This window comes from Phyllobates terribilis, unplaced genomic scaffold, assembly GCF_046119375.1.
Source record: "Phyllobates terribilis strain yellow unplaced genomic scaffold, ASM4611937v1 Scaffold_4__5_contigs__length_816908805, whole genome shotgun sequence".
NCBI lineage: Eukaryota > Metazoa > Chordata > Amphibia > Anura > Dendrobatidae > Phyllobates > Phyllobates terribilis.
In genome coordinates this window covers 581,364,842-581,384,715 of record NW_027362764.1, presented here as the reverse complement: position 1 = coordinate 581,384,715, position 19,874 = coordinate 581,364,842, and the positions used below count along the sequence as shown (strand labels likewise).

The 19,874-nt window shown below is 47.5% G+C and overlaps 1 protein-coding gene across 3 annotated transcripts in view; it reads left to right on the top strand.

Moving 5' to 3' along the window:
* Positions 1–19,874, top strand: part of ESCO1 (establishment of sister chromatid cohesion N-acetyltransferase 1) — a 62,429-nt gene that overhangs the window by 22,801 nt on the left and 19,754 nt on the right. For all 3 annotated transcript variants that reach the window (XM_073679142.1, XM_073679140.1, XM_073679141.1), the window contains exons 4-5: positions 15,441–15,492; positions 16,632–16,755. In XM_073679142.1, the coding sequence (XP_073535243.1) occupies positions 15,441–15,492; positions 16,632–16,755 (176 nt within the window). The remainder of the gene's footprint in view (positions 1–15,440; positions 15,493–16,631; positions 16,756–19,874) is intronic.

The following is a 19,874-nucleotide window of genomic DNA, read 5'->3' as shown; positions in this document are numbered from 1 at the left end:
TGTGTGTGTGTATATTTGGCTCTGCTGTATTACGTGTGTGTGTGTGTGTGTGTGTATATTTGGCTCTGCTGTATTACGTGTGTGTGTGTATATTTGGCTCTGCTGTTTTACGTGTGTGTGTGTGTGTGTGTGTGTCGGGCTCTGCTGTATTACGTGTGTGTGTGTCGGGCTCTGCTGTATTACCTGTGTGTGTGTGTGTGTCGGGCTCTGCTGTATTACCTGTGTGTGTGTGTGTGTCGGGCTCTGCTGTATTACCTGTGTGTGTGTGTGTCGGGCTCTGCTGTATTACCTGTGTGTGTGTGTGTGTCGGGCTCTGCTGTATTACCTGTGTGTGTGTGTGTGTGTCGGGCTCTGCTGTATTACCTGTGTGTGTGTGTGTCGGGCTCTGCTGTATTACCTGTGTGTGTGTGTGTGTGTGTGTGTGTGTGTGTCGGGCTCTGCTGTATTACGTGTGTGTGTGTGTATATTTGGCTCTGCTGTATTACGTGTGTGTGTGTGTGTGTATATTTGGCTCTGCTGTATTACGTGTGTGTGTGTGTGTGTGTCGGGCTCTGCTGTATTACCTGTGTGTGTGTGTGTGTGTGTGTGTGTGTGTGTGTGTGTGTGTGTGTGTCGGGCTCTGCTGTATTACCTGTGTGTGTGTGTGTGTGTGTCGGGCTCTGCTGTATTACCTGTGTGTGTGTTTGTGTGTGTTTCGTGCTCTGCTGTATTACCTGTGTGTGTGTGTGTGTGTGTGTGTCGGGCTCTGCTGTATTACGTGTGTGTGTGTGTCGGGCTCTGCTGTATTACCTGTGTGTGTGTGTCGGGCTCTGCTGTATTACCTGTGTGTGCGTGTCGGGCTCTGCTGTATTACCTGTGTGTGTGTGTCGGGCTCTGCTGTATTACCTGTGTGTGTGTGTGTGTGTGTGTGTGTGTGTGTGTGTGTCGGGCTCTGCTGTATTACCTGTGTGTGTGTGTCGGGCTCTGCTGTATTACCTGTGTGTGTGTGTCGGGCTCTGCTGTATTACCTGTGTGTGTGTGTGTGTGTGTGTGTGTCGGGCTCTGCTGTATTACCTGTGTGTGTGTGTCGGGCTCTGCTGTATTACCTGTGTGTGTGTGTCGGGCTCTGCTGTATTACCTGTGTGTGTGTGTGTGTGTGTGTGTGTGTGTGTGTGTCGGGCTCTGCTGTATTACGTGTGTGTGTCGGGCTCTGCTGTATTACCTGTGTGTGTGTGTGTCGGGCTCTGCTGTATTACCTGTGTGTGTGTGTGTGTGTGTCGGGCTCTGCTGTATTACGTGTGTGCGTGTGTGTCGGGCTCTGCTGTATTACGTGTGTGTGTGTGTCGGGCTCTGCTGTATTACGTGTGTGTGTGTGTGTGTGTGTGTGTATATTTGGCTCTGCTGTATTACGTGTGTGTGTGTGTATATTTGGCTCTGCTGTATTACGTGTGTGTGTGTGTGTATATTTGGCTCTGCTGTATTACGTGTGTGTGTGTGTCGGGCTCTGCTGTATTACGTGTGTGTGTGTCGGGCTCTGCTGTATTACCTGTGTGTGTGTCGGGCTCTGCTGTATTACCCTGTGTGTGTGTGTGTCGGGCTCTGCTGTATTACCTGTGTGTGTCGGGCTCTGCTGTATTACCTGTGTGTGTCGGGCTCTGCTGTATTACGTGTGTGTGTGTGTGTGTGTGTGTGTGTGTGTCGGGCTCTGCTGTATTACGTGTGTGTGTGTGTGTCGGGCTCTGCTGTATTACGTGTGTGTGTGTGTGTCGGGCTCTGCTGTATTACCTGTGTGTGTGTGTGTGTGTGTGTGTGTGTGTCGGGCTCTGCTGTATTACCTGTGTGTGTGTGTGTGTGTATATTTGGCTCTGCTGTATTACGTGTGTGTGTGTGTGTGTGTGTGTGTCGGGCTCTGCTGTATTACGTGTGTGTGTGTCGGGCTCTGCTGTATTACGTGTGTGTGTGTCGGGCTCTGCTGTATTACGTGTGTGTGTGTCGGGCTCTGCTGTATTACGTGTGTGTGTGTGTGTCGGGCTCTGCTGTATTACCTGTGTGTGTGTGTGTGTGTGTGTGTGTGTGTGTGTGTGTCGGGCTCTGCTGTATTACCTGTGTGTGTGTGTGTGTGTGTGTGTGTGTGTGTGTGTGTGTCGGGCTCTGCTGTATTACCTGTGTGTGTGTGTGTGTGTGTGTGTGTGTGTGTTTCGGGCTCTGCTGTATTACCTGTGTGTGTGTGTGTGTGTGTGTGTGTGTCGGGCTCTGCTGTATTACCTGTGTGTGTGTGTGTGTGTTTCGGGCTCTGCTGTATTACCTGTGTGTGTGTGTGTGTGTGTGTTTCGGGCTCTGCTGTATTACCTGTGTGTGTGTGTGTGTGTGTGTGTCGGGCTCTGCTGTATTACCTCTGTGTGTGTGTGTCGGGCTCTGCTGTATTACGTGTGTGTGTGTGTCGGGCTCTGCTGTATTACCTGTGTGTGTGTGTCGGGCTCTGCTGTATTACCTGTGTGTGTGTGTCGGGCTCTGCTGTATTACCTGTGTGTGTGTGTCGGGCTCTGCTGTATTACCTGTGTGTGTGTGTGTGTGTCAGGCTCTGCTGTATTACCTGTGTGTGTGTGTCGGGCTCTGCTGTATTACCTGTGTGTGTGTGTGTCGGGCTCTGCTGTATTACCTGTGTGTGTGTGTCGGGCTCTGCTGTATTACCTGTGTGTGTGTGTCGGGCTCTGCTGTATTACCTGTGTGTGTGTGTGTGTGTGTGTGTGTGTGTGTGTCGGGCTCTGCTGTATTACGTGTGTGTGTGTGTCGGGCTCTGCTGTATTACCTGTGTGTGTGTGTGTGTGTCGGGCTCTGCTGTATTACCTGTGTGTGTGTGTGTGTGTGTGTCGGGCTCTGCTGTATTACGTGTGTGCGTGTGTGTCGGGCTCTGCTGTATTACGTGTGTGTGTGTGTGTGTGTCGGGCTCTGCTGTATTACGTGTGTGTGTGTGTGTGTGTGTGTGTATATTTGGCTCTGCTGTATTACGTGTGTGTGTGTGTATATTTGGCTCTGCTGTATTACGTGTGTGTGTGTGTATATTTGGCTCTGCTGTATTACGTGTGTGTGTGTGTCGGGCTCTGCTGTATTACCTGTGTGTGTGTCGGGCTCTGCTGTATTACCCTGTGTGTGTGTGTGTGTGTGTCGGGCTCCGCTGTATTACCTGTGTGTGTGTGTGTGTGTGTGTGTGTGTGTGTCGGGCTCTGCTGTATTACCTGTGTGTGTGTTTGTGTGTGTTTCGTGCTCTGCTGTATTACCTGTGTGTGTGTGTGTGTGTGTGTCGGGCTCTGCTGTATTACGTGTGTGTGTGTGTCGGGCTCTGCTGTATTACCTGTGTGTGTGTGTCGGGCTCTGCTGTATTACCTGTGTGTGCGTGTCGGGCTCTGCTGTATTACCTGTGTGTGTGTGTCGGGCTCTGCTGTATTACCTGTGTGTGTGTGTGTGTGTGTGTGTGTGTGTGTGTGTCGGGCTCTGCTGTATTACCTGTGTGTGTGTGTCGGGCTCTGCTGTATTACCTGTGTGTGTGTGTCGGGCTCTGCTGTATTACCTGTGTGTGTGTGTCGGGCTCTGCTGTATTACCTGTGTGTGTGTGTGTGTGTGTGTGTGTGTCGGGCTCTGCTGTATTACCTGTGTGTGTGTGTCGGGCTCTGCTGTATTACCTGTGTGTGTGTGTCGGGCTCTGCTGTATTACCTGTGTGTGTGTGTGTGTGTGTGTGTGTGTGTCGGGCTCTGCTGTATTACGTGTGTGTGTCGGGCTCTGCTGTATTACCTGTGTGTGTGTGTGTCGGGCTCTGCTGTATTACCTGTGTGTGTGTGTGTGTGTGTCGGGCTCTGCTGTATTACGTGTGTGCGTGTGTGTCGGGCTCTGCTGTATTACGTGTGTGTGTGTGTCGGGCTCTGCTGTATTACGTGTGTGTGTGTGTGTGTGTGTGTGTGTGTGTATATTTGGCTCTGCTGTATTACGTGTGTGTGTGTGTATATTTGGCTCTGCTGTATTACGTGTGTGTGTGTGTGTATATTTGGCTCTGCTGTATTACGTGTGTGTGTGTGTCGGGCTCTGCTGTATTACGTGTGTGTGTGTCGGGCTCTGCTGTATTACCTGTGTGTGTGTCGGGCTCTGCTGTATTACCCTGTGTGTGTGTGTGTCGGGCTCTGCTGTATTACCTGTGTGTGTCGGGCTCTGCTGTATTACCTGTGTGTGTCGGGCTCTGCTGTATTACGTGTGTGTGTGTGTGTGTGTGTGTGTGTGTGTGTGTCGGGCTCTGCTGTATTACGTGTGTGTGTGTGTGTCGGGCTCTGCTGTATTACGTGTGTGTGTGTGTGTCGGGCTCTGCTGTATTACCTGTGTGTGTGTGTGTGTGTGTGTGTGTGTGTCGGGCTCTGCTGTATTACCTGTGTGTGTGTGTGTGTGTGTGTATATTTGGCTCTGCTGTATTACGTGTGTGTGTGTGTGTGTGTGTGTCGGGCTCTGCTGTATTACGTGTGTGTGTGTCGGGCTCTGCTGTATTACGTGTGTGTGTGTCGGGCTCTGCTGTATTACGTGTGTGTGTGTCGGGCTCTGCTGTATTACGTGTGTGTGTGTGTGTGTGTCGGGCTCTGCTGTATTACCTGTGTGTGTGTGTGTGTGTGTGTGTGTGTGTGTGTGTGTGTCGGGCTCTGCTGTATTACCTGTGTGTGTGTGTGTGTGTGTGTGTGTGTGTGTGTGTGTCGGGCTCTGCTGTATTACCTGTGTGTGTGTGTGTGTGTGTGTGTGTGTGTTTCGGGCTCTGCTGTATTACCTGTGTGTGTGTGTGTGTGTGTGTGTGTGTCGGGCTCTGCTGTATTACCTGTGTGTGTGTGTGTGTTTCGGGCTCTGCTGTATTACCTGTGTGTGTGTGTGTGTGTCGGGCTCTGCTGTATTACCTCTGTGTGTGTGTGTCGGGCTCTGCTGTATTACGTGTGTGTGTGTGTCGGGCTCTGCTGTATTACCTGTGTGTGTGTGTCGGGCTCTGCTGTATTACCTGTGTGTGTGTGTCGGGCTCTGCTGTATTACCTGTGTGTGTGTGTCGGGCTCTGCTGTATTACCTGTGTGTGTGTGTGTGTGTGTGTGTGTGTGTGTGTGTCAGGCTCTGCTGTATTACCTGTGTGTGTGTGTCGGGCTCTGCTGTATTACCTGTGTGTGTGTGTGTCGGGCTCTGCTGTATTACCTGTGTGTGTGTGTCGGGCTCTGCTGTATTACCTGTGTGTGTGTGTCGGGCTCTGCTGTATTACCTGTGTGTGTGTGTGTGTGTGTGTGTGTGTGTGTGTGTGTGTCGGGCTCTGCTGTATTACGTGTGTGTGTGTGTCGGGCTCTGCTGTATTACCTGTGTGTGTGTGTGTGTGTCGGGCTCTGCTGTATTACCTGTGTGTGTGTGTGCGTGTGTGTCGGGCTCTGCTGTATTACGTGTGTGTGTGTGTGTGTGTCGGGCTCTGCTGTATTACGTGTGTGTGTGTGTGTGTGTGTGTGTATATTTGGCTCTGCTGTATTACGTGTGTGTGTGTGTATATTTGGCTCTGCTGTATTACGTGTGTGTGTGTGTATATTTGGCTCTGCTGTATTACGTGTGTGTGTGTGTCGGGCTCTGCTGTATTACCTGTGTGTGTGTCGGGCTCTGCTGTATTACCCTGTGTGTGTGTGTGTGTGTGTCGGGCTCTGCTGTATTACCTGTGTGTGTCGGGCTCTGCTGTATTACCTGTGTGTGTCGGGCTCTGCTGTATTACGTGTGTGTGTGTGTGTGTGTGTGTGTGTGTGTGTCGGGCTCTGCTGTATTACGTGTGTGTGTGTGTGTCGGGCTCTGCTGTATTACGTGTGTGTGTGTGTGTCGGGCTCTGCTGTATTACCTGTGTGTGTGTGTGTGTGTGTGTGTGTGTGTGTCGGGCTCTGCTGTATTACCTGTGTGTGTGTGTATATTTGGCTCTGCTGTATTACGTGTGTGTGTGTGTCGGGCTCTGCTGTATTACGTGTGTGTGTGTGTCGGGCTCTGCTGTATTACGTGTGTGTGTGTCGGGCTCTGCTGTATTACGTGTGTGTGTGTGTGTGTGTATATTTGGCTCTGCTGTATTACGTGTGTGTGTGTGTGTGTGTGTGTGTGTGTGTGTGTGTGTATATTTGGCTCTGCTGTATTACGTGTGTGTGTGTGTCGGGCTCTGCTGTATTACGTGTGTGTGTGTGTGTCGGGCTCTGCTGTATTACCTGTGTGTGTGTGTGTCGGGCTCTGCTGTATTACCTGTGTGTGTGTGTCGGGCTCTGCTGTATTACGTGTGTGTGTGTGTGTGTGTGTGTGTGTGTGTGTGTGTGTGTGTCGAGCTCTGCTGTATTACCTGTGTGTGTGTGTGTCGGGCTCTGCTGTATTACCTGTGTGTGTGTGTCGGGCTCTGCTGTATTACCTGTGTGTGTGTGTCGGGCTCTGCTGTATTACCTGTGTGTGTGTGTCGGGCTCTGCTGTATTACCTGTGTGTGTGTGTGTGTGTGTGTCGGGCTCTGCTGTATTACGTGTGTGTGTCGGGCTCTGCTGTATTACCTGTGTGTGTGTGTGTGTGTGTGTGTGTCGGGCTCTGCTGTATTACCTGTGTGTGTGTGTCGGGCTCTGCTGTATTACGTGTGTGTGTGTGTGTGTGTGTGTGTCGGGCTCTGCTGTATTACGTGTGTGTGTGTGTGTGTGTGTGTATATTTGGCTCTGCTGTATTACGTGTGTGTGTGTGTGTGTGTATATTTGGCTCTGCTGTATTACGTGTGTGTGTGTATATTTGGCTCTGCTGTTTTACGTGTGTGTGTGTGTGTGTGTGTGTGTGTGTCGGGCTCTGCTGTATTACGTGTGTGTGTGTCGGGCTCTGCTGTATTACCTGTGTGTGTGTGTGTGTCGGGCTCTGCTGTATTACCTGTGTGTGTGTGTGTGTCGGGCTCTGCTGTATTACCTGTGTGTGTGTGTGTCGGGCTCTGCTGTATTACCTGTGTGTGTGTGTGTGTCGGGCTCTGCTGTATTACCTGTGTGTGTGTGTGTGTGTCGGGCTCTGCTGTATTACCTGTGTGTGTGTGTGTCGGGCTCTGCTGTATTACCTGTGTGTGTGTGTGTGTGTGTGTGTGTGTGTCGGGCTCTGCTGTATTACGTGTGTGTGTGTGTATATTTGGCTCTGCTGTATTACGTGTGTGTGTGTGTGTGTGTGTATATTTGGCTCTGCTGTATTACGTGTGTGTGTGTGTGTGTGTGTCGGGCTCTGCTGTATTACCTGTGTGTGTGTGTGTGTGTGTGTGTGTGTGTGTGTGTGTGTGTGTCGGGCTCTGCTGTATTACCTGTGTGTGTGTGTGTGTGTGTGTGTGTGTCGGGCTCTGCTGTATTACCTGTGTGTGTGTTTGTGTGTGTTTCGTGCTCTGCTGTATTACCTGTGTGTGTGTGTGTGTGTCGGGCTCTGCTGTATTACGTGTGTGTGTGTGTCGGGCTCTGCTGTATTACCTGTGTGTGTGTGTGTGTGTGTGTGTGTGTGTGTGTGTGTGTGTGTGTGTGTGTGTCGGGCTCTGCTGTATTACCTGTGTGTGTGTGTGTGTGTGTGTGTGTGTCGGGCTCTGCTGTATTACCTGTGTGTGTGTTTGTGTGTGTTTCGTGCTCTGCTGTATTACCTGTGTGTGTGTGTGTGTGTGTGTCGGGCTCTGCTGTATTACCTGTGTGTGCGTGTCGGGCTCTGCTGTATTACCTGTGTGTGTGTGTCGGGCTCTGCTGTATTACCTGTGTGTGTGTGTGTGTGTGTGTGTGTGTGTGTGTGTGTGTGTGTGTGTGTGTGTGTGTGTCGGGCTCTGCTGTATTACCTGTGTGTGTGTGTCGGGCTCTGCTGTATTACCTGTGTGTGTGTGTCGGGCTCTGCTGTATTACCTGTGTGTGTGTGTCGGGCTCTGCTGTATTACCTGTGTGTGTGTGTGTGTGTGTGTGTGTCGGGCTCTGCTGTATTACCTGTGTGTGTGTGTCGGGCTCTGCTGTATTACCTGTGTGTGTGTGTCGGGCTCTGCTGTATTACCTGTGTGTGTGTGTGTGTGTGTGTGTGTGTGTCGGGCTCTGCTGTATTACGTGTGTGTGTCGGGCTCTGCTGTATTACCTGTGTGTGTGTGTGTCGGGCTCTGCTGTATTACCTGTGTGTGTGTGTGTGTGTGTCGGGCTCTGCTGTATTACCTGTGTGCGTGTGTGTCGGGCTCTGCTGTATTACGTGTGTGCGTGTGTGTCGGGCTCTGCTGTATTACGTGTGTGTGTGTGTGTGTGTGTGTGTATATTTGGCTCTGCTGTATTACGTGTGTGTGTGTGTATATTTGGCTCTGCTGTATTACGTGTGTGTGTGTGTGTATATTTGGCTCTGCTGTATTACGTGTGTGTGTGTGTCGGGCTCTGCTGTATTACGTGTGTGTGTGTCGGGCTCTGCTGTATTACCTGTGTGTGTGTCGGGCTCTGCTGTATTACCCTGTGTGTGTGTGTGTCGGGCTCTGCTGTATTACCTGTGTGTGTCGGGCTCTGCTGTATTACCTGTGTGTGTCGGGCTCTGCTGTATTACGTGTGTGTGTGTGTGTGTGTGTGTGTGTGTGTGTGTCGGGCTCTGCTGTATTACGTGTGTGTGTGTGTGTCGGGCTCTGCTGTATTACGTGTGTGTGTGTGTGTCGGGCTCTGCTGTATTACCTGTGTGTGTGTGTGTGTGTGTGTGTGTGTGTGTCGGGCTCTGCTGTATTACCTGTGTGTGTGTGTGTATATTTGGCTCTGCTGTATTACGTGTGTGTGTGTGTCGGGCTCTGCTGTATTACGTGTGTGTGTGTGTCGGGCTCTGCTGTATTACGTGTGTGTGTGTGTCGGGCTCTGCTGTATTACGTGTGTGTGTGTCGGGCTCTGCTGTATTACGTGTGTGTGTGTGTATATTTGGCTCTGCTGTATTACGTGTGTGTGTGTGTGTGTATATTTGGCTCTGCTGTATTACGTGTGTGTGTGTGTCGGGCTCTGCTGTATTACCTGTGTGTGTGTGTGTCGGGCTCTGCTGTATTACCTGTGTGTGTGTGTGTCGGGCTCTGCTGTATTACCTGTGTGTGTGTGTGTCGGGCTCTGCTGTATTACCTGTGTGTGTGTGTGTCGGGCTCTGCTGTATTACCTGTGTGTGTGTGTGTCGGGCTCTGCTGTATTACCTGTGTGTGTGTGTGTCGGGCTCTGCTGTATTACCTGTGTGTGTCGGGCTCTGCTGTATTACGTGTGTGTGTGTGTGTGTGTGTGTGTGTGTGTCGGGCTCTGCTGTATTACGTGTGTGTGTGTGTGTCGGGCTCTGCTGTATTACGTGTGTGTGTGTGTGTGTGTGTGTGTGTGTGTGTGTGTGTCGGGCTCTGCTGTATTACGTGTGTGTGTGTGTGTATATTTGGCTCTGCTGTATTACGTGTGTGTGTGTGTGTGTGTGTATATTTGGCTCTGCTGTATTACGTGTGTGTGTGTGTGTGTGTGTGTGTGTGTGTGTGTGTCGGGCTCTGCTGTATTACCTGTGTGTGTGTCGGGCTCTGCTGTATTACGTGTGTGTGTGTGTGTGTCGGGCTCTGCTGTATTACGTGTGTGTGTGTGTATATTTGGCTCTGCTGTATTACGTGTGTGTGTGTGTGTGTGTATATTTGGCTCTGCTGTATTACGTGTGTGTGTGTGTGTGTGTGTATATTTGGCTCTGCTGTATTACGTGTGTGTGTGTGTGTGTGTGTGTGTGTGTGTGTTGGGCTCTGCTGTATTACGTGTGTGTGTGTCGGGCTCTGCTGTATTACCTGTGTGTGTGTGTGTGTCGGGCTCTGCTGTATTACCTGTGTGTGTGTGTGTCGGGCTCTGCTGTATTACCTGTGTGTGTGTGTGTGTGTGTGTGTGTGTCGGGCTCTGCTGTATTACCCTGTGTGTGTGTGTGTGTGTGTGTCGGGCTCTGCTGTATTACCTGTGTGTGTGTGTGTCGGGCTCTGCTGTATTACCTGTGTGTGTGTGTGTCGGGCTCTGCTGTATTACCTGTGTGTGTGTGTGTCGGGCTCTGCTGTATTACCTGTGTGTGTGTGTGTCGGGCTCTGCTGTATTACCTGTGTGTGTGTGTGTGTCGGGCTCTGCTGTATTACCTGTGTGTGTGTGTGTCGGGCTCTGCTGTATTACCTGTGTGTGTGTGTGTCGGGCTCTGCTGTATTACCTGTGTGTGTGTGTGTGTGTGTGTGTGTGTGTGTGTGTCGGGCTCTGCTGTATTACCCTGTGTGTGTGTGTGTGTGTGTCGGGCTCTGCTGTATTACCTGTGTGTGTGTGTGTCGGGCTCTGCTGTATTACCTGTGTGTGTGTGTGTCGGGCTCTGCTGTATTACCTGTGTGTGTGTGTGTCGGGCTCTGCTGTATTACCTGTGTATGTGTGTGTGTCGGGCTCTGCTGTATTACCTGTGTGTGTGTGTGTGTGTGTGTCGGGCTCTGCTGTATTACCTGTGTGTGTGTGTGTGTCGGGCTCTGCTGTATTACCTGTGTGTGTGTGTGTGTCGGGCTCTGCTGTATTACCTGTGTGTGTGTGTGTCGGGCTCTGCTGTATTACTTGTGTGTGTGTGTGTGTCTGGCTCTGCTGTATTACTTGTGTGTCGGGCTCTGCTGTATTACCTGTGTGTGTGTGTGTGTGTGTGTGTGTGTCGGGCTCTGCTGTATTACCTGTGTGTGTGTGTGTCGGGCTCTGCTGTATTACCTGTGTGTGTGTGTGTCGGGCTCTGCTGTATTACCTGTGTGTGTGTGTGTCGGGCTCTGCTGTATTACCTGTGTGTGTGTGTGTCGGGCTCTGCTGTATTACCTGTGTGTGTGTGTGTGTCGGGCTCTGCTGTATTACCTGTGTGTGTGTGTGTCGGGCTCTGCTGTATTACCTGTGTGTGTGTGTGTCGGGCTCTGCTGTATTACCTGTGTGTGTGTGTGTGTGTGTGTGTGTCGGGCTCTGCTGTATTACCCTGTGTGTGTGTGTGTGTGTGTGTCGGGCTCTGCTGTATTACCTGTGTGTGTGTGTGTCGGGCTCTGCTGTATTACCTGTGTGTGTGTGTGTCGGGCTCTGCTGTATTACCTGTGTGTGTGTGTGTGTGTGTCGGGCTCTGCTGTATTACCTGTGTGTGTGTGTGTGTCGGGCTCTGCTGTATTACCTGTGTGTGTGTGTGTGTGTGTGTCGGGCTCTGCTGTATTACCTGTGTGTGTGTGTGTGTCGGGCTCTGCTGTATTACCTGTGTGTGTGTGTGTCGGGCTCTGCTGTATTACTTGTGTGTGTGTGTGTGTCTGGCTCTGCTGTATTACTTGTGTGTCGGGCTCTGCTGTATTACCTGTGTGTGTGTGTGTGTGTGTGTGTGTGTCGGGCTCTGCTGTATTACCTGTGTGTGTGTGTGTCGGGCTCTGCTGTATTACCTGTGTGTGTGTGTGTCGGGCTCTGCTGTATTACCTGTGTGTGTGTGTGTCGGGCTCTGCTGTATTACCTGTGTGTGTGTGTGTCGGGCTCTGCTGTATTACCTGTGTGTGTGTGTGTGTCGGGCTCTGCTGTATTACCTGTGTGTGTGTGTGTCGGGCTCTGCTGTATTACTTGTGTGTGTGTGTGTGTCGGGCTCTGCTGTATTACTTGTGTGTCGGGCTCTGCTGTATTACCTGTGTGTGTGTGTGTGTGTCGGGCTCTGCTGTATTACCTGTGTGTGTGTGTGTCGGGCTCTGCTGTATTACCTGTGTGTGTGTGTGTGTGTGTGTCGGGCTCTGCTGTATTACCTGTGTGTGTGTGTGTGTGTGTGTGTCGGGCTCTGCTGTATTACCCTGTGTGTGTGTGTGTGTGTGTGTGTGTGTGTGTGTGTGTGTGTCGGGCTCTGCTGTATTACCTGTGTGTGTGTGTGTGTCGGGCTCTGCTGTATTACCTGTGTGTGTGTGTGTCGGGCTCTGCTGTATTACCCTGTGTGTGTGTGTGTGTGTGTGTGTGTGTGTGTGTGTGTGTGTGTGTGTGTTTTGGTTTTGTTTTTTTTATTTGGTAAAGAACAAATTTTGAAAAAAAAAATAAAAAAAAATTTATAAATTGGTTTGTGCGGCCATTTTCTAACACCAGTATGATTTTTCTTATTTTTTTTTAATAGTCAAAATGTTGTTCTCCTATGTAGCCCAGCCAAAGGCTTCATAAGAGAGCTGAGTTGGCAGCCAAATGGGTCTTTAGAAGGCCACTAGTTTTCATTACAACTAGTGTTGAGCGAGTATGTTCTGTACGAGTATGCTCGGGCTGAGCTCCGAGTATTTATAGCTGCTCGGTGATATGGCTGAATCGCTCCCGTGTGCATGATTTGCAACTGTTTGACAGCTTTATTATATGTGAGGAATGTGTAAGAAATAGACATTCCTCACATGTAATAAAACTGTCAAACAGTTGCAAATCATGCACACGGGAGCGATTCAACCATATCACCGAGCAGCTGTAAATACTCGGAGCTCGGCCCGAGCATACTCGCCGAAAGGGTTAACAGAACATACTCGCTCAACACTAATTACAACCCATCGCACTCCGCGAGCACGTTGCCGATAGCAGCTGATGCATGCAGCAGCATTCGTGTCATTTAAATGCCGCTGTCTGTGATTGACAGTGGCATTCAAGTGGTTAAACAGCAACAATCTGCACAGGCTTTTGGATGCAGCTGTTAGAGCAAGATAGTGGTTATTTGACATCCAGAATCTGCCGGATATGGAGCGGGCTCAGCTCCTGAATCCGTGGCATACATGGGTCCCGATGTGTGACATACTATTGCAGTTCCTCTCCTGGCATCTCTCTATCTCTTTCTATAGCTGCCTGGACACTTGTGAGGATTGGAGGTGGGCTAGACTCCAGCAGTGCGGGGAAGTCTCACCACGGGGAGAGTGACTGCAGCTGCAAAGCCCGGACTAGTCACGATGACTTAACACCTTGCCAGAATAGACGGCCTTTGTTTGCATACTGCAAGCGCCCGTTTGGAACTTCATTTTGCACAAATGTGTGCATTTGTCTGTAGCAATGTCAGAAAAAGGCCCTAAAACATAATGACGTCAGTTTAATAGCATTATGGGACCTGACCTGTTCCCTTCAAAGTAGTCGGGACCTTGAAGAATGATGATATTAACACACTGTGCTGGAAAAAATCATACATTAAATGGGTTCTCCAGATTGGAAACCTTGTCATAGATCATAGGGTATGCACATGATGTCATTTTGCAAGAAAATTTCAGGGATACGCCAGTGGTGTGTTTTGTTTTGTTTTTTGTTTGTTTTTTAAGTGTCTTTATTGTCTTTTCAGATGTTTTTTTTTTTGAGGCAGCAAAGATCCCGGCATTTTTTATTATAACTTTTGTACATATAAAATAGTGAGCAGCTTCCTAGCAGAAGTAGCCTAAAGCATGGACGGGTCACTTCTTTCAACCATTTGGCGTCTTTAGAAACCTAAAGCGGTTAGAAGAAGCTCAAAATACATACATTACTCACAAAAAGTTAGGTATACTTGGCTTTCAGGCCAAATTTCAGGATAGACCTAAAATGACCTCTAATCTTTTCAGATGAGCTTAATGTGACCGCCTCTAAGCTTTTGAATGCACATGTCCAACTGTTCAGTGTTTTCAGAACTTTTTGCCCAACTTGCTGTTCTCTAACAAGGAGCTTAATGCCAAAACTCACAACAGGTGTTTGATCCATGAATCGCCCAATAAATTTCGGGGTTTAATTAGAATTGATATTAAACTCATCATGCTGTTCACATTTTGACCTCAGGAGACCAAGACGACACCTAACAATTGATCAGCAGTACCTCGCCATTGTGAGGAATCAAGCAGGATGTTCTCAGATGGTAGTGGCCACTGAGCTTAGGGTGTCGGTTATCAGCAGGTGTAACAGAGATGCAGAGAAGTGGACGTCATTTGGCCACATTTAACACTGATGACCGCTTCATTGTGAACAATGCCTTTCGGACCCGGATGATGAATGCCACACAACTCCAGGCATTTTTAAGGGAAGTGAGGCACCTAAGTGTTACGTCAGACCATTCGAAACGGTTTACATCAGTGTGGTCTGCGTGCTAGATGACCTGCAAGGGTACCTGAACACCCCACCAGGCCAGGGAGCAACTACCCTGGATGAAGGACCAGTGGGCCTCTGTGCTGTTCACTGAGGAAAGTCGATTCACGCTGAGCAGAAATGATGGCCACTAACTATGTTGGAGACGTCAAGGAGAGCGCTATGCATCAGCCACTGTTGTCACCAGACGAGCCTTTAGTGGTGGTGTTCTAGTATGGGGAGGTGTGTCTAGTCAATACAGAACTGCCCTACACTTTGTGAATGGTACATTGACAATCCCCTACTACTTGAATAACCTCATTGATTTAGTCATTGTACGTCTGCATTAACAACACAGGCCTAATTTCATCTTCATGGAAGACACTGCTCCAGCTCATCGGGGTCGCTTCATTAGGGAATGGCTGTTGGAGGCTAGGGTACCTCAAGTGGAGTGGCCTGCACTTTCTTCAGACCTGAATCCCATAGAAAGCCTATGATATCAGCTGAATAGCCGTGTAGAGACTCGTAGCTCTGTTCCCCTGAACCTCCATGACCTAAAGGCCGCTCTTTAAGAAGAGTGGGATGCCATGCCTCAGCAGACAATAGCTCCACTTGTCAACAGCATGAGGCGTCGTTGTCAAGCTATAATTGATGCTCAAGGCCACATGACAAGTTATTGAGATTTACATTTTTGGGGGGGTATACCCAGCACTGTTGTTTGGCTTTTTCAGTAAATTGTTTGAGATGAGGCTGCCACCACCGCATGCTTCTACTTAAATGCCCTACTTTCATGATCAAACATCACTATAGCCTGAACTTTTTACATTTTCCATAAATTTTGCCCAAAAGCCAAAGATCCCTAACTTTTTGTGAGTAATGTACGTTTAGCAAGTTGTTTTTACATTGCAACACGTGTTCATTCATTTTTCTTTAGAGCTTTTTCAGACTGGTTGCGGAGTGTACCCGCCTGAAAAAGACTTCTAGTGCACATTCCCTTATCAAGAAGGTTAATGGGAGGGTCTTTTTTCTTTTGTTTAGGAACCCCATCTCTTGGCCACAGTAGGGAGCAGCAGCAAAGAGTGTGTCTTTCGCTCTGGTGGACCTTCCTTGTCCTGCATAATACAGACAGACATCCATTGATTTGAATGGACACTGTGTAATACTTAATTTCCCCTGTAGACAAAAAAAAAATGCAAATCCTGAAATTGTTTGATGTATGGATGTTAGCCGGAATAGGCACCGGGACCGATGAGAAGGACTGTATGTTGTGTAGCCATGGGAAATACAGGGGAGTATATCTGATTCATTCTGACCTTCGTGTTATTGACTAGCTTTGTAAAATGTCTTTCTGTCTGAAAAATAAGAAAACTGATAAATTAGTGTGACCATTGAAATCTATTTTAGGCAGAGATTGCAAGCAGCTGCCAGACCAGATGGCTGCATCTGCAGAGAGCGGGTAAGTGCTAAGACTGTATGTAACATCGTGGTGCGCGGGCGGTACCACGCCAGAATATCGGAGCTGCAAAAATGGCGTCTTTTGCAAGAGCTGGCTTTCCTAAAGTGTGTTTCTTGTGACACAAGTTAGTGGGCGATTGGCATCTGGGACCTGTAATTTCTTGGCTGAGTGTTGGCTACAAATAAGCTTTCACTCCCTATTTAAATGCACGTGAGAGATGGAATTCTGGCTGCACGCAGATTGTGATGGCCACTTACTTCAGCAGTGAGTGATCACACATACACAGCCCCTACTGAGGATGTAAAGGCAATGGTTCCATGCTGAGCGCTTATTGTGTAGGACCTATGCATGATACTTGCTGTGAAGAGTCAGCTTTCATAACTCCCTTTTTAAAGGAGTACTGCCATCAAAGAAGGGGAAAATTAGCAGTTGTGAGTACACAGTGCCATATAATATGATGACTGTAATATATTAAAATAAACCTGCCACCAGAAAAAAATGCTTTTAACCTGCAGATATGCGGTTAATAGCGTTATTATGCTGCCCGGCGCCTGCACTTAGCCGAACCCTATAGGAAAGAAAATGAACTTTATTCTCCTCAGCAGCATTCCTGTTCCAGTCACTGATCCTGACTGACAGCTGGCCCTAATGCAGAGCAAGTGTCAGTCAGGGCTGGGGGTGCTGACCCAGCGCTGCCCTCTGTGACTGACATGGAAATGCTGCCAAGTAGAATAAAGTTAATTTTCTCCCTGCATTGCTAGGCTACGTGCAGGCGCCGGGCAGGTTAGTAGCACTATTAACCTGCAGATTAACCCCATATCTGCAGGTTAATAGCTTGTTTTTTGTTTTGTTTTTGGTGACGTGTTCCCTTTAAGAGGATAAAAACTGATAGGATTGCTTCTTTAAGAATCTCTTACCAAAACTTGGGCAGCTTTTTTATTTAGGTCTCTGGAGAGATTCTGTAACTACCTCTTATGTTGCTGCAGGGACTACCAACTTTGGCATAAAAAAACCACAAACTTCACAAAACACCGCATACACGTGTATTAACTGGTATTACTATATTTATTTAAGGTAATAAAAATGTTAGTGTAATTTATTACTAGACCTGGTAAGCGCATTGCTAATAATTATTACAGAGATTCGGTGAAAAGCTATCTTTCGGCTGAAAAATCCAACATTGTGCCATCTGATGTCCATCTGCAGAAAGAAATCCGGAAGCTGAAAGAAGCCGATAAGAACAGCAGTAGTCAGCCTATCATAGTAAGCATTTCACAGATTTTTCTTATTTTTCTTCTTCTCCTTCACCTCCAAGTAAGGTGTACTTACTTCCCTGCAGTTCTGCCTCCTCTTTCTTCTTTTCAGTTTCCATCTTGATTCCCAGATTTCATCCTGCAATGAATTTCTCTATGCTCTGCTATAAATCCTACGATGCATCGCATTAAAGCTGCGCTCCCATGAAGTTTTGTTTTTATTAAATCTGTGTGTCCTGTGCTTGTAGCAATATACTCGCCTACCACCGCCTTCTCCAGTATCCGCACCGTTCTGCTCCTGTTGTCGGTGACGACACCTCTCTTCAGACTCTCCTGGTCACACTGCGCTGCCCTGTGTAACCCCGAAGTGGCTTTTTTTTCCGAGCCTATGGAACATCAGAACGAGATCCCATAGACTTAGATTGTAAAAGAGACTTCCGGCTCATCATTAGAGCATTTAGTGAGCTAATAGTCTAAAGTGCAGTGACGTCACTCAGAAGAGGACCTGAACGGCACTGGATAATGGAAAAAACAGCAGTAGGTGAGTATACTCACACAAATACATTACACTATGTAAACATATACACAGATGTAGTGTATAAAAAAAAAAAAAACTTAATGGGAGAGTTTCCTTTTAAAAAAAACAATCAGCAGATGTTTGCTATGTAATCTGACAATAGCATGATGTAAGGACAGACCTTGATTCCAGCTATGTATCAGTTTAGTGAGTGCAGCAGTTGTGATAGAATCACAGTTTTCTCTGCTGTACATCTAGCAGTGCTTGGAATGCTGAGCTCTATATAACTTGCCCACACCACTGATTAGCAGTTTTCTGTCAATATACAGCTACAGTATGTCAAAAATATTTGTGGACAGTGACACAAGTTATGTCATTTTAACTGTTTACCGAAACATATTCAAGATGGTTATATAATCAAAGTGCAGACTCTCAGCTTTAATTTGAGGGTATTCACATCCTATTTGGAGTAAGGGTTTAGGAATTACAGCTCTTTTAATGTGTAGCTGTCTCTTTTTTTCAAAATTCAATTTTTATTGAGATTATATAATTTTCAATTACAAAAAAAGAGAATAAAAAGAAACAGGACAATATCAGCATCAATATATCATAGAATATATATAGTATAACGTCCATTAAAACCTCACGTTATAGGATGAAAAAGGAGGGAAGGGAACATTTTAAGCCATCAGTATTACAATTATGAAGTTACTAAAAATCCAATGGAAACCATACATAGTGTTGCTAGGCGCAGACTGTAGCTGCCTCTTTTTAAAGGGATCAAAAGTAATTGGACAATTATCTCAAGCTCTTTAATGGGTTCCATGGGCTATTCTCGCGTTATTCTACTATCAATTAAGCAAGTAAAAGGTCTGGCGATAATTCCAGGTGTGGCATTTGCATTTGAAAGCTGTTGCTGTGAACCCACAACATGCGGTCAGAAGAGTTTTCAATGGAAGATAAACAGAACATAATTAAGCTGAAAAAAAAAAAGAAACATTCTGCAAAAGAGGGTGCACTGGTGAGCTTGAGAACTCAAAAAGACATCCTAGCCTGATGAAATGAAGATAAAGCTGGACCAGAATGATGGAAAGAAGAAAGTATTGAGAAGGCTTGGAACAGCTCATGATCCAAAGCACATCACATCCTCTGTAAAATATGGTAGAGGCAGTGTGATGGTATGAGCATGCATGGCTTCCAATGGCACTGGGAAGCTAGAGTTTATTGATGATGCGACTGAAGACAGAAGCAGCCGGATGGATTCTGAAGTGTACAGGGCTATACTTTCTGCTCAGATTCAACCAAATGCAGCAGGGTTGACTGGACAGCGCTTCACAGTAGAGACACTCTGCAATGGCCAAGTCAATCATCCGATCTCAACCCCATCAAGCAGCCGTTCACATGCTTAAGACAAAAACTTAAGGCAGAAAGACCCACAAACAAGAAACAACTGAAGTCACCTGCATTAAAGGCCTGGCAAAGAAACACAAAGGAGGAAACCTAGCTTATGGTGACATCCATGGATTCCAGAATTCAGGCAGTCATTGCATGCAAAGGATTCCCTACAAAGTGTTAACTTTACCATAAATAAAATGTTTGGTTTTAATTTGCCCAATTACTTTTGAGCCCCTGAAATGAGGAGGCTTTGTAGAAAAATGTTTGCAATTTCTAAACATTTCACAGTATATTTTTGTTCAACCCCTTTAATCCTGAAAGTCTCCACATCAGTTGCATCTCAGTTGTTTCATTTTAAATAGACTATTGGCATACATAGCCCAAATCACGAAGATTCGGTCACTGTCCAAATATTTCTGGACCTAACTGTACATTATACACAGAAAGCCGTTAATCGGTGGTGTGGGCGTGGTTGGACCAGGAGGCATGAAACACCTAGTCCTCAAGTTATCTCCTGCTGATAAAACACTTGATTTTTATTGAAACGACAAAACACAGCCTAGTAAGGAACACATTGATGGAATCCGACTCTCAGCGCCTAAATTGTGCTGCTCTCGGATTACATAACAAAATCTGCTGGCAGATTCTCCTTCACAGCTAGAGCAACACTACATCTGCATCTACTAGGAAGATGCTGTGATTATCTTCTCTATTCTCTTTATAAAGCTAATATACAGTTATGGAGGCTGAACTGTGGGCTTATACATTATAACTGTGTGACAAGCTGTGTAATCGTCATCAGTAACTGAGGTTTCTCTGTCGCTTCATTGAGGACACTGGAACCATGTGTTAAAACACTAACTCTAAGAATACATCAAGGCAACCGACACCCAATGAAACAGTTTTTAGCTTAGTGTCATTCGGAGGCAGACATGGGACTGAATAACAGACCTATCTTGGCCTTGATTAGGCAGGTTAAGAACTAACCTTTTTCTTTCTTTTTATTCAATCACCTGTGAAGATGGAGATTTCAAAGTTTTTCTTATCAGACTTTCGGTTGCCTTTGTGGATCATCCAGGTATGCTCTGGCAGCTGTCAGATTGCCTCTGTGGCTACCATTGTTCTCTGGGTTCGATCTGCCAATACGGTAGGTTGGGCTAGGCTAGGGCATCCTCCATGGCGCTCTCCCTCTCCATGTTGGTAGAAGCCTCCTGGTC